This window comes from Callospermophilus lateralis, chromosome 14 (genome assembly GCF_048772815.1).
Source record: "Callospermophilus lateralis isolate mCalLat2 chromosome 14, mCalLat2.hap1, whole genome shotgun sequence".
Classification (NCBI taxonomy): Eukaryota; Metazoa; Chordata; class Mammalia; order Rodentia; family Sciuridae; genus Callospermophilus; species Callospermophilus lateralis.
Window position 1 is genome coordinate 96,300,574 of NC_135318.1, and position 14,288 is coordinate 96,314,861.

General features: G+C 40.7%; 1 protein-coding gene across 2 annotated transcripts in view; it reads right to left on the reverse strand.

Annotated features, from left to right (window-relative positions):
* Positions 1–14,288, reverse strand: part of Tmem131 (transmembrane protein 131) — a 168,557-nt gene that overhangs the window by 19,765 nt on the left and 134,504 nt on the right. For both annotated transcript variants that reach the window (XM_076833104.1, XM_076833102.1), the window contains exons 20-31: positions 13,431–13,583; positions 13,256–13,331; positions 12,969–13,086; positions 10,311–10,449; positions 9,896–10,005; positions 9,357–9,423; positions 6,831–6,982; positions 6,407–6,549; positions 5,797–5,983; positions 4,453–4,638; positions 3,540–3,698; positions 2,566–3,161 (exon numbers count right to left, since the gene is read on the reverse strand). In XM_076833104.1, coding sequence (XP_076689219.1) covers positions 2,566–3,161; positions 3,540–3,698; positions 4,453–4,638; positions 5,797–5,983; positions 6,407–6,549; positions 6,831–6,982; positions 9,357–9,423; positions 9,896–10,005; positions 10,311–10,449; positions 12,969–13,086; positions 13,256–13,331; positions 13,431–13,583 — 2,086 coding nt within the window. The remainder of the gene's footprint in view (positions 1–2,565; positions 3,162–3,539; positions 3,699–4,452; positions 4,639–5,796; positions 5,984–6,406; positions 6,550–6,830; positions 6,983–9,356; positions 9,424–9,895; positions 10,006–10,310; positions 10,450–12,968; positions 13,087–13,255; positions 13,332–13,430; positions 13,584–14,288) is intronic.

The window sequence follows — 14,288 nt, forward strand, 5'->3', positions numbered from 1 at the left end:
AGCCGACAGCCAGGGAAGGCAAGATCAGGGAGATCAACACGTGAACTGAAAGGGAAGGCTGCTGAATGTCCCCAAGGGCTTGACAATACAAGAATTTCTGTTTGAGATCCGGGGTGGGGAGAATGGTCTGCTTCTAAAAAGAATACGTGTACATTCCAAGTAAGCGCAATGACATGCTCAGGGTGAGTCTGTGAGGAATGATGAAGGTTCTCTCCAGCTGAAAGAATGGTTTTACCACACACTGTTCTGCGACTCCGAGATCCATGTCCACCTTTCAAAGTTGTTAATTTTTTTTTGGGGGGGGGGTAGTACTGGGGATGGAAGCAGGGCCCTGTGCTAGGCTAGTGTTCTACTGAGAGTGAGCTACATTCTCAGCCCTAAAGTTCATTTTAGAGACTGTTTTTCTACATTTATACTTCAATAAAAACAGTTATTGAAGGAAAAACAAAATATATTCTGACTTCTTCCTTTTTACCAAACAGCAACAGCGGGAAGGAAATTAAGTAGCGGGCCCCCTGCCTCCCAAGGGTGCAGCCTCCACTCCATCGACAGATTGCTCTTTGGAGGGTACTCTAGGACCACTCTGAAAGCCAAAGAACAATTTTTTTTTTCATCTTAAAAGTTAAGATATGTACTTTCTGTTAATAAGAGGTAAATCAAAAAAGGATTTCTGAGGCAGGAGGATTGCTGAGTTCAAAGTCAGACTCAGCAACTTAGCGAGGCCCTAAGCAACTTACCAAGACCCTGTCTCTAAACAGAATATAAAAAAGGGCTGGGGGGCTGGGGTTGTGGCTCAGAGGTAGAGGGCTCGCTGAGCACGTGCGAGGCCCTGTGTTTGATCCTCAGCACCACATAAAAATAAATAAATAAAAATGTAGGCATTGTATCCACCTACAACTAAAAAAAATAATAAAAATATGTATATATTAAAAAAGGAGGGGAGGCTGAGGATGTGATTCAGTAGTTAAGCATCCCTGGGTTCAATTCCTTGCACTAATAAAAAAAAGAAAGGAAGGAAGGAAGGATGGATGAATTTCTGTAGAACTTAATAATGTTCAAGGGAACATTTTACTGTTTAACAAACACAAATGCATGGGAATTTCAATGTAGCCAGTCTTCACATGACTAGGACTAAGATGTTCTGTAAAGGAAAACTCCTAGACACTGAATGTCAGGTTTCTCCCCACATCTTAGGGCCACGAAGGTTCCTGTTCCTGTGCAAACAAAGGCAAAAACTCCTTGGTGAACCAGTGAGGAGGAACTTAAATATGGTTGGGGTAATATGTATTAGCACAGCTGCCTCCAAAGAGGAAGGAAGATACACAGTTCATGCTGTAAAGGGATAAAGTTGAAATACAAGTAGAGGTCACTGATAGGTTTTCTTCATTTTGGCTGTAGAAGTCTGGCTTGACCCACCTATCTGAGTGGCACGAGAACCTCCAAGATGGCTTCCATCCCACCTCCTAGTACTTCTGCCCTGGTGCAATATGAGTATGGGCTGTCTCTTGGAGAATGGGCTGGACCACATGTCCAGTGAACTGAAAAACTACAGAACTGATGGGGTGTCACTCCCAACATCACCGACTTCCAAGCTGCTAACATTTGTCCTTTCCTGCCCTTCTGATTCTCATTCGGTTGAGCTGCCCTTTGGAGGAACCACCTCAGGCTTCTGGCCATAGCCAGCAAGGAACCGGGGCCCTTAGTCCTACTGGGAGAAGTGCCTTGTGCCTGGGAATAAGTGAATACTGCCATCAACCCCCTGCATGAGCCTGGAAGCAACTTCAGGGGAATCTTCAGGGGATTTTAACCTCGGCCGACACTTTGATTGAAGGCTGAGACAGCCAGAGGACCCAGCTAGCTGCACCCAGACTCCTAACCCAGAGGAACCAAGAGAAGAAAATTCTAGTGGTTTAGGTCAATAGGTTTCAGGGTAATCAGTTCCCCTGAAACAAGCAGCCAAGATAGAATGCGGAACTCTACAGCAAGGCTTGGCAAACTTGCTCTATGCCAGGCGAGATGGTAGGTTTTCAGCAGTGTGGGCCAAACTGTCCCTGCAGCGATTCTGCCGCTGGAGCAAGAAAGCAGCCACAGATAATATGCAAACAATGACTAAGGCTGTATTCCAGTAAAACTTTGTAAAAACATGGTGATTTGGCCCATGGGCCGATTTTGCCAACCCCTGCTCTAAAGTAGAGTCGAAATCCTATTTTTTTTTTGACTTATAAGACAGATGATCTTCATTTACCACTGTGTTTAAATGATTGTAACAAAAAAATTAATCTATCATAGCAATATAACAATCACAGGTAGCTGAAAAGGAAAGTAGCAGATGTTTAAGAAATTTCTGACTGAGATGGAATCTAAGCTATATAAAGCTATCTTTCTTAACAAATGGAAGCCTCTATCTGTACTGTGATAGCTTACACCGTCCCAGAGAGAAACCTGAATCAGAGAGCACCTGCAAGGGAAGCTGCTCATGTAGACCCCACCAGGATACCTCCTGACTGCCCTGGCTTCCCCTCACATGGCTTGCTCCTCTGACCGTGGGGACAGATGACTGATTACCTTTGCTTTTTGACAATGGTGATGGCGGCTGCTCTGTAAACACTTCTAGGGGTGGGGAGTCATGGTGCTCGAAGTCTTTGTCCATGGCTTCTATGAGACTGGTGATGTCCGAGTCCTCCGAGCTGTGCCTTGTGCTGCTGGCACGTTCCGGGTGGGTGGGGTGTGCGAGGGGGGCGGGAGACAGCCGCTCTGTCTGCGGCTCCTGGTGCTGAGGCACTGGCGGTGCTGGAGGCTGCGCATGCTGCTCCAGGGGGCTGTGGCCGTGGTGCTGGCCACTGTGCTGGTTCTGCTTTGCCCCTTTGGACCTTCTGCCCGCTGTGTGACCCTGGGGCGCTGTGTGTGCCTCGAAGACAAGGGGGCTTGTCTTGCTTGCCGACTGTGAGGAGGCTGCTTGTGCAGAAGTCCTGCTCGAGGTACTTGAACTGCTTTTGGCTCTGACGTTTTCCACGTCAGCTGAGTTTCTGTTGCTGTGGCTGCCGTGTGGGTGCATTGATGAGCCACACTGCTTGTGATTCCCTGCACCAGGCCGTGATGACGAGCCTCCTGCTCCACAGAACCCCCTACTGTGACTGGGGTCACAGCTGAGTGTATTCAAGCTGCAAAAAGGACCACTGCAGATCAGCAAAGAGTTACCTACAAAATCTAATATTAAAAGAACTTATTCCATCAGAACAGACACCACAAATAGAAACCACGGGAAAAAACATCAAGCGAGGGACAATTCCCACAACTTTCTAGATTCTACTTTATGTGAAAAATCAGTGATTAGAGGGTACCTGAACCTTAACCAATGCGATAAAGACATGGCTTCTGGGATGAACGCTTAGTAACCAAAGGCAACCAGGGTGTTAAGTAATTAGAAGTATGGTTTTGTTCCTCCCAAGCAGAAAGGAGGACATTTGTTTAGTTTTTCTTGTAATCATATCAGCCAAATCCATGCCCACTAGAGAATTGATTGCCAGTGTGTGACATACTTTCCTTCAGATGAAATACCAACGATTCTCCTGAGGTCAAATGGCCTTCCCACATCAAAGGGTGGGTTTGAGGCCTCGAAGGATAGTCGCCGTCGAAATGGCTCCCAAATTCCTTGAGCTTCCAAATAGGCTGTTCCAATTACCAAGAGAAACAGTGCGCTGCAGGGTACAGGAGGTGGACAGGAGGATTGTTTGTTAGTGCAAGAGAAAAAAATTAGCTGTTAAACAGTTTTTGGTATGGTGTAGTATGATATAAAAACAAAGCTGTTGGTAGCAATTCTTAACGGGCAAGGCCCAAACCAAAAGGTCATGGATAAAAATGTGCACGCAAATTTTTATAAATGGCAATTTTACATGGAGTGAAATAATTTTACACAGAGGAAATAATTATTTGTATCAGAATGGATACCTGGAGGATGATTTTTTTTTTAATTGAAAAAAAAAAATCTGAGTTACAACTGTCTGGGCCAACTTTTCCCCTTTGTGCAACGTAACTATGTAAACTAGTTTGGGAGAGGATATCGGATTCTCAAAAATATACAAAGAAATAGGTTGTTAAAAAATGGGATGCTGGGGACTTAAAAATATTTATAATCAGTTTTATGTTGCTTAGGCATATAATTAAGTATATATGCCCAAATCCAGCAAGTACCTGGCAAATCATGAATTTTTTTTTTAAAGAAATCAACAGGTACTTAATTTGATTCTCCACTTTCAAAGGTAAATGCTTATACATGCCACTGAGGATGGCTGAGCTCTAACTGTTCCTTCTGGTATGGCAGTGTGGCAAGGGCAGAGCTGTGTTTGCTGGCAGCACATCCTAGCTCTCAGAAAAGTGACCAGCACACAGCAGGGACCTGATAAATTGTGTCCATCAATGAATGAAATCCAACCTCAAAAGAAGACACAATACCTCATTATTCCTGAGATGATGATGTACAGAGCCAGCTCCCAGTTGGGCCTGGGGAGGGCCTCTGCACAGGTTGCTAACATGTGGTACGGGAGGGACGCGTTTAACACAAATACAAACTCAGAGCCACTGGTCGTCACAAACTTCAGTTCACGAATCACTCTAGAAGCCGTGAAATCAGGAGTAAACCTAAAACAGAGGATGGCAGTGAGGCTGAGTTAAAAAACAACAGAGCACAGCAGTTCAAGCTGACAACAGCCCCATGAACCCTAAAGGCTCAGCAGAGAATCTAAGGGTGGTACTTAGGAGGTTAACAACAGGAACAATTGCATTCTGTGGATAATTTTGAGGAATTACGTAAAAAAAGAATAACCATCTTCTCAGACATTAATTCAGGAAGTGTGTCTGAGCTTCTTTGCCTTTCCTCTTCTTTATCTAAGCTGCATTCCCAATAATGCCTTGAACAAAACAAAAACCCACCCTAGAACTGGGGACCGTTCCTCATTGCCTGCAGCTCAGTTTGCTGTCACAATCATCTTATTTTTTGTTACCTGAGTGCACCTTGAGGATAGGCGTTTCATTACCTCATTGTACTTTTAGGTCAAGAATTAAGCCTCACATGTAGTAATTTAGCCACTGATTAAGTAAGCATCACAGAAGGGCTTGAAATTATTATTCAATTAAGGGGACAGAGTTTATAACAAGTTAGTTATCAATTAATTGTTAAATATGCTGCAAAGCTGGGCATGGTGGTACATGCCTGTAATCCCAGCAGCTTGAGAGGCTGAGGCAGGAGGATCCTGAGTTCAAAGCCAGCCTCAGCAACCCTAAGCAACTTTGAAAGACCCTGTTTCAAAATATAACTTAAAAAGGGCTGGGAATGTGGTTAAGCACCTCTGGGTTCAATTCCTGGTACCCCAAACAAAAACAACAAAAAAACCCCTACAACTCTTACTAATCAGGCATTAAAATGGTCTTCTAAATTAAGTATTGCCCATTCTTAGTCTGCAAGTTAAAACTACACACATATGGTCCAAGTCTCTGTTCTGTGGCTGGGACACTGAACTCATCCCAGCATCTTATGCTAAATAATTCTGAAGTTGGTTTCTAAGATTATCTGATCCACCTGGGATACAGAGGAAGTTTTACTACCTTGAAAACAAAGATATAAAGAAATACCTTAGCTGAAGATTAAGTGGAAAAAAAATCAAATAAATAATTGTGGATAAAGATCTTTTATTATCTATAAATACAAAAATATCTTTCTTTGCAGTATCTGACTCTAGTATTAAAAGACAGTAAGAAGTTAGTGATTCATTATACTGCACCTTATAAGAAAACACTTACAATATGATTATGTCCTTTGAGGCATTGGCACTTAGTGCAAACTCTTGACAATTAACAACTTTAAAGCCATATCCTTCACATGAGTATCCACTGATTTCAATGGTTTCTACGTGGACTTGAAGTTGTCCTGTATTCTCTACTTTAAACGTTCTTTTCAATGTGAAATTTGGTTCTCTTAGTTTTAAACCTAAAGGAAAAAAATCAGCAGTGAGGATAAATGTTGCTATCACAGGCTCCCAGTGCAAAGGATAAGCACATTCTTCATGAACTACGGCTGTATTCCACATGCCAAGGAGACCAGCCAGTGCCCAGGTCTCGTCGGGAAGCACTCCACTTTTATATGTTATTTTAGATGGCAAAAGTTTTATTATACTTTACTTTTTACCCTTAAGAGTGAATGATCTAAGGTATGTAATGAGTGTTGATACTTTAAGTCTTTTAAGATCCAAATCAACAAGACTGAATGTACGACACAGGCCTTCCTCAATGGCTTGAGCACCTTTCACTATACACAGGTGTGCACTGGAGGGTCTGTCCTTACTCCTGGAATTATTTGCTGTTCAAAGTGCGTGCTGCAATCTGTGCCCTCGGCACTGTCAGGAATACTCACTGTCTGTACAATCTTTTAACAATGCTTCTGTGATTTTGAAGCGTAAGGAGCTTCCTGGGCCTGGAAGCTTGCCTGCCACCCTCAAGTTCTCAGTTGTTCCTTGTCCCTGGACCATCACAGCATCCATCACAGTCAGGTTATTTCTAGATGAGAACAAAAATCACAGATTTTTTTCTCCCACTAAATCTGCACAATCTTTTGATCAATAATTTCTACAGTTATGTTGTAACCCATGTCACACAAATTTATACACTGAATTTTAAGGGTGTAAAATTTTAAATACATAAAGAAAAGCAAAAGTTTGTTATTCTTAAGAGTCACACATGATATTCAGTAACATACTACTTACATTTTTGAAGGATAAACATAAGGACTTTGATGTAAATACTAAAAATTCAATCCATACCTAGACCACAGAACCTACCTCACTATGATTAGTGAAGAAACAGTTCTGTTGTGAATTGGAGTAAATTTTACTTTGACAGATTTCTTTTCTCCAGGTTTTAAAATTAGGTTTAAAATTAAATGTCGAGAGAGGCCCTCGGTAAATCCTGTTGAACTCTGCAGTGGATGAACCTTGAATCAGTGGGTAAACAAATAGGAGTCATTAAGATAGATATTTTCTGGAAAATGTTTTTCCCTTACCCCGTCTAGAGCCCAGTAGTTCCTCAAACTGATTAAACATGCAAATGGCTGTGCCCTTCACGATTTAGGCAGGTCAGCTGCACTCAGGGATGAGGAGCCAGTGACGGCCTTCACATTCTGTGTAAACCCCCGAATGGGCTTTGCTCCCAGGCCATCCAAGTCCTCATGTTTGTGTGAGGCATTTATTCTCGTATATAGATATTTTTAATCTTAAATACAACACATCATAGAAAAGGAAACAGAACTAAGATGAATAGCTGGATGCGTCAGCACAAAGCAAACAAGCACAATGACGACTGGCACCCCAGACCCTCACAGTGCTGTCCCGGTCACTGCCATCACTCCTTCCTTTGATGGGAACCAACTGCAGAGGCTTCAGGTTGCAGCAAATGTTTTATTTGCAACCATATTTCCAATTCGTATCAATCTTTCCTTGAATTTTATTTTGAAAACTAGCCACATAGTTGCTACTTTATAAACACTTGATTTGAAGCTTTAAATTTTAAAAGTGTAGTTTAATTTAGTATCTAAAATATTACGCTTTGATAGCCAGCAATAAATAGTTAAAAAACATTTTTTAAAAAAATTAAAGAACCCATACTTCACACATAAAGACACATTTCTGATTTTTGAGATCAAGTTTACAACTTCTAAGAGAAGGGCTGGCAACACTTGGCTATCGCTGAGTCATATCTCCAGCCCTTTTTAAAAAATTTTGACAGGGTCTCATCAAGTTGTGTAGGGCCTTTCTAGGTTGCTGAGGCTGGCCTCAAACTTGTGAGGCTCCTGCCTCAGCCTCACAAACTGCTGGGATTACAGGCATGAGCCACTGTGCCTGGATCAGGTATATTTTTATCATACCCTTCAACAAAACCATGCATCATGACACTGAATGAAGCAGATATGAGAATCTACTTGTTTGTTAAATCAGAGAGCCATTACTGAGATTTGCAAAATGGTAAACAACCCCTTCTTGCAAACTAAATTTTTAAAAATAATGTTAACATCGACAACATTTTCATGTTATCTGTTAAATGGAATAGGTTTGTTATTTTAAATGAGTGAAATCAATCTTCCAAAGTTTTCCCAGTTTTAATTTCTAATATGATAAAATATTAAAATATGTAATTCATAAAAAAGAAACCTCTCTAGGCTCTTTAATAATTTTAGGACTCTAAGGGAGTTGCAAGACCAAATATTTTGAGAAGACAATTCCACAGCAGTGTAAAAAACTGGGATAGAATTTATCCTAAGCTCTTCTCAGGATCTCCCCTAGAATTTTCTTAGAACAAATTTTTAAGGTCTATATTTCATTTGTTTTTCCAAATACTACTTGTATGCAATTTTTTTTAAAAAAAGATGAATATTAGCTCATTTACTTCTTATTGTGTATTTTCTCCTTTTAAAAGCAGAGGAAACAAAGTTCTGGTTATTCTTCTTGATAACCTCCAATAATAGTTGGTCACACTGACATTTTATAGGTGAGAAAAGCAAAGTACAAAAAGATTCCAAGATAAAGGTTCAAAACTAGAATACATGACTGTCTGAACATCAGTCTAGGGGTTCAGCCATCAAAAGGTGAAGCTATGGGAAAGACCACAATATTTCAAGAACTACAAGATATCTGATTTGACAAAGCTAATGAGCAATTCCTAATCCGCAGTTGTCATGAATGATGATGGTAAGGACAAAGGTTCTGGAGGCTAAGAGGTGGCCGTCACTCTGCAGGAGCCGTGGCCCCCAGGGCTGCCATCCTCCACAGCAAAGCCTTCCAAAGGATGGTTTGTGGGCATCCAAACTGGATGAGAAAAAACAGCCCTGGTTCCTAGAACAAGCCGGTTTATGTGTGGGCTTATTTATTCAAGATGACCTACTGAGCAAAAGCCGTGGATACCTGTGCCAAGCACAGATACAGCCAGCCACAGGTCGTGAATTCAGGGAGCTTGCAATCTTATTAGAAAGCAGCCAGAAGAAAATATAAATGATCAAGCTCAATATTTTGATGCTTAATCAAAATAAATTATGCTTCATCTGTATATGTAGTCTTAGAACTTCTGGTAGCTACTATGACAAACCTTCAGGGGTTGGTTGTTTAATGCTCATGAAAAGGAACCTTCTGCTCAGTGTAGCCCTTACCTTCATCTAAATCCCACCCACTCTTCCCAGTTTCTCTGCATTTAACATAATCATCGGGCTGTTCTGACCTCTTCAGTAACTCCCCTTCAGCTACACTGGAAGGTGGCCACAGGTTTCTTTCACATTTGCACTGTTGACACTACGCCACAGCAGGCCTCTGGATACTTACAGTGTTTCTGTAGACTTGAAATTCTAGTGTTCTCAAATCTATCTTTGCTGTCTTACTCAAGTTAAACCTGAAATAAAAAAATGTATAAAGACATTTTCATAAACAGCTTCATAATTAAGGGAATTGTGGAATACTAATCAAGTCTGTGTTTTATTTGCTAATTATCTTTCAGTAGGTTTGGGGATAAAGTTTACACTTGATCCCAAAATGTTAAAGGCCGCATCTTGTAATTAATATCTTGTTCACTTTTTACAATAAAAATGTTTCAAAGGTTCTAGCTGCTTTCTCTTCACAAGTTTGTCAGGAGGGAAGACTCACACTGCCTGAGACGGAAAGCTTTTCTAGATACTTAATGCAATATCAACTCCTCTCCCCAGAACCTCTCTCAACTTTACAGATCCAGAATCTAAGTTAAATCTATTACTAGCAGTATGAGCTACAATACAGTTTTAATTAATCTGAATAAAGATGCAATGAAGTTTTAGTTAATTTCTATATAACACCATGTAGAAACATTTGACATTTAAAGCAATGCTTACCTTGAGACTAATTTATCTACAAAGACTGAAGGGTTGGAATATAAAGCCAGAGGAATAACCTGAACATAGACAGGAACATCTGCAGGATTTTCTAAGGTAATCTCTTCTTCCTTAAACAAAACAATGAAACATTAGATGAAAGGTTTCTACATCAAGAATAAAATTATATTATTAGTTCTTATAGCAGTGATGAGCTTACTGCCTTCTCGTGGTGAGTAGGTCACTATTGGTGGCAGAGCCCAGGGCTTGGCACCCTCTACCCTGCACCCACAATCTTCTCACCACACACTTCTCTGAACTGCTAAACTTTGCAATATCCATTCCAGAAATATACAACTGGGTTTTCAGGTTAAGAGTGACTACTTTACAATGCTAGTGCACATTTATAAAACTCAAAGTCACCTGGAATACTTACTGAAGAGCAGTTTGTATTGGTGAGCGGGAACTTCAAGTGCCGGGGGGAGCTAAGTATGGAAGGCCAGGAGAGCTCGGCAGTGATTTTTGATATTATATTTTTTTGAAGGTCTGTATTTACTTCAAATATAGCACTCAATCTAGAAAAACAATTCGTAAATCACTGTATCACAATGAAATATGTGAGTTTTCTGAGCATAAGAAACTCTACAAGACTCGTGTACTTGAGAAAATTTGTTCTGGATGACTCCAAAATATACAGGTTTATCTGCTCTTATATCTTAGCAAGTTTTTTGTTTGTTTGTTTTTGGAGGGGTGGGGGTACTGGGGATTGAACTCAGGCAGGGGCACTCAACTACTGAGCCACATCTTCAGCCCTATTTTGTATTTTATTTAGAGACAGGGTCTCACTGAGTTGCTTAGCACCTTACTTTTGCTGAGGCTGGCTTTGAACTCATGATCCTCCCGCCTCAGCCTCCCGAGCTGCTGGGATTAAAGGCATGCGCTACCACGCTGGCTTACCAATTTTTTAATGCCACAGAATGATGTCTGTTTTGACATACAGCGATCATCTGTACTTCACACTGAGCGTGTAAAGGTTGACAATCTTAGGAACAGTTCTAATAGTGTTAGTGCAATCTGTGTAAAGCTTGAAAAATCTTTTTACTTATAAATTCAGTAAAAAGCTGGACAGCATTAGACAACATATAGAGAAGACAAGCACATAAAGGTAGTATATGTTGTGATGGGACCCTAAAGGATCTATGCCTGGGGGAAAGATCTGGACACCATAGCCGGGTGCTAGGAATATCTTCAGCAGAACTAACGAGACAGCAGTGCATTGCTTGGCATGGGATTCTTTGGCCCTTGAGATAAACCCAAACAAAATCCTCACATGTAATGAAGATGTCAGTCGAAGAGGAAAAATGTGAGGGTTCTGAGTAACCCTCATTTGAATAATTCCCTACTTATGAGTGTTTATAAGCCAGCTGTCCAGAACTTAGAACTAATTATAACTGGGGTTACAACCCTGGGACCAAATACTGGAGCTCATTTAAATCCAACGCTATCAAACTGGTATCACTGGACACTGCTAAGAGTATAGGCTTCATGAGAACACTAGAAGAACATTCTCTCACACAGTGACGAGGGAACATAAAGGCAGGAGCAGGGAGCACATGGCAGGCAAGGCCAGCATTTGCTGGTGACGTGGAGAGGTCCCTGGGGCTGCTGAGCCCAGGCCACCACTGTGAGTCATTCATTCATAACTGGTGTTGAGATCTGAAACCCCATGCACTTCACAAGCTTGTGGAGAAACAGGCTACAAAGGACAGCTTTGGTGAGCTCCTTGCCAATCTATCAGAAGTCTCCTTTACTCATTTTAACTATTTTAAAGTAAAAAATTTAGCTTTCTTTTTTTTATATATATATTTATTTTTTAGTTGTAGTTGGACACATTGCCTTTATTTTATTTATTTTTATGTGGTGCTGAGGATGGAACCCAGGCCTTGCACATGCTAGATGAGCCCTCTACTGCTGAGCCACAACCCCAGCCCTAGCTTTCTTTTGACTTAAAAAAGCTTTTTGCAGCAGATAGTTTAGAAAATCAAACCCTCAGATTCAACTGGTAATGGTTTGAGAACTTTATCTATGAAATATCTATGTTCTGACAAATATATTTCAAATTAGCCAATTAAGAAGAGCACTTTTCATTATTTTATTATTATAGACAAATGCTATTCTTAAGTATATGAAAAGATCTAATTTCTATAGTACCAAATAATTATATCTTTGCTTTTGAATTCAGATGCTGTACTAATTTGCCATTAGCATGTTTAAAAAAATTTTTTTTTCTTTTTTGTAGAACTGGGAATTGAATTCAGTGGTGCTCTACTACTGAGCTATATTCCCAGTTCTATTTATTTATTTTTTAAAATTTTGAGACAAGATCTGTTGCCAAGGCTGGTCTGTAACTTTTCATCCTCTCCCCTCAGCCTCCCAAGTCTCTGGGATTATAGACGTGTGCCACCGTGCCTGGCTGTCATGTGCATATTTTCTACCTGCCAAAGACACAATGGGGAGCCATCTGACTTGGGCCCTCCCCAACAGCCCAGCACTTTGAAAGGAATAAAATACACACTGGGTCTCAAGGAATAAGATTCATACTGGGTCTCCTGCCCTGGGAGTAAAGGTAGGGGTTTTTCTTTGTCTTTCACAGGCCAGTGACAGGTAAAAACTTTTTCTTCTTATGCAAATGACTGTGTCTAAGGAGAACAAGGTAGTCTCCCTCATAATGACAATTTCAGATTTTTTTTTTTTTAATTTTAAGAAAGCTCCACACTGTACCGCCTGTCCACTTCCCTGGAAAGGCTTCCACGTGCCAAACACAGGGGTGGACTTTGAAAGAGGGAGGCTTTGATTAAAAGAGTCTGTTTGGGGGATAAAGGCAGCAGAGGAACAGCAAGGAACTCAGTAAGCAGAGGAGAAAGGAGAAATAAGGTAGTGTGTACATTTCTGAGCAATGGTAATTTAAGATGTCTCACTAACAACCTTATGAAGATCAGGCATATTTTCTTAGCTATAAAGTAAAGTAACCTCATAGAAAAATGCAGTGACATTTACAGCTGAGATGCTATACACCTGTGGCAACCCCACTCACCTGTGGCCTGAACTTTCCTTTATTCCCATCCAGGCTTTGAATAAAATCTGGTGGGAATCCCAGTCGGCCTCCCACGCATCCTCCTGCATGGCCACCCCGGGCTGCACCTTGGGTTCAGCTACAAGGGAAACAGGTGATGAGGACTCGCTCCACACTGCACCGCCTGTCCACTTCCCTGGAAAGGCTTCCATGTGCCAAACACAGGGGTGGACCTTGAAAGAGGGAGGCTTTGATTAAAAGAGTCTGTTTGGGGGATGAAGGCAGCAGAGGAAGAGCAAGGAACTTACATTTGGATAGAAAAGGCAAGCCAACGTAGCAATGGTCCCCACACTGCAGTCCAGGATCAAAATAAATGTTTGCAATCTACAAAGAGGCATATGAGAACCATGAGTCCCCAACCCATGGAGGGGCACAATATCAAAACAGTCACGGGGGTGATTCTCAAATGTAATGTTTCCAAACCTTTGACTTTTTCCCTGGCTCCAAGTCTTCCCTGTTACCCCGTAATCGTTTGTAGTAAAATCGCACATCTTCTGACAAAGATCGTATTTGTTGTATCTTTACCTTCTGTGAGAAGGAATTCATAATATTTAAACTTTGATGAACTATTTTCCCCTGTAGGAAGAAAAAAAAAGAAAACCCAAACTCAGTTGTGTATGGTGTGCTTTTCCAAGATCACACACTTTAGAGCTGACAAGCATATTCCCAAGAAACCATAGCCCAAAAGACATTCATCAGTTGATAATTTCTAAATTTGTAATTGAGAGGAAAACAAAAACAAATGCCCCACCAAAACCCCCCAAACCTTTGTTGCTGTTTTTATAGCATTTTACCAACACACTTCAGACGAGGAGTCTGTAGAAGGAATTAACATGAAAACATTCAAGATGTGCTGACATACTGAGACAGCCAACCAGGTACAAACGAGGTAGCTTTAAGGGACAGGCACCCTCAGTTTGTTAACCAAGGTTTGTTTCTATCAAGGCAGGGCTGCCCCAAAATAACTGAATTCTAAAACATAAAATCAAACAAGACAAAAACACAGTTTTTTCTTAAAAGACTGTCTTTAAAAAAAATAAAATAAAAGCATTACTTGAACTATCAAAGATAAATCAGGTTATCTTATAAAATAGGTTATAATGTATCTTATCAAAGCAGCACACAGATTAAATTACTAAAAAAAAATCAATGACTATGCTTACTAGTTGCAAGTTTCTTGTTATGATTTTGTGCCACATTTTAAATGAAAAATGATTTAAATAATCCTCAATAAGAATATTACAATCTTACACTTTCTTTTGGTGAACACAGAATTTTATC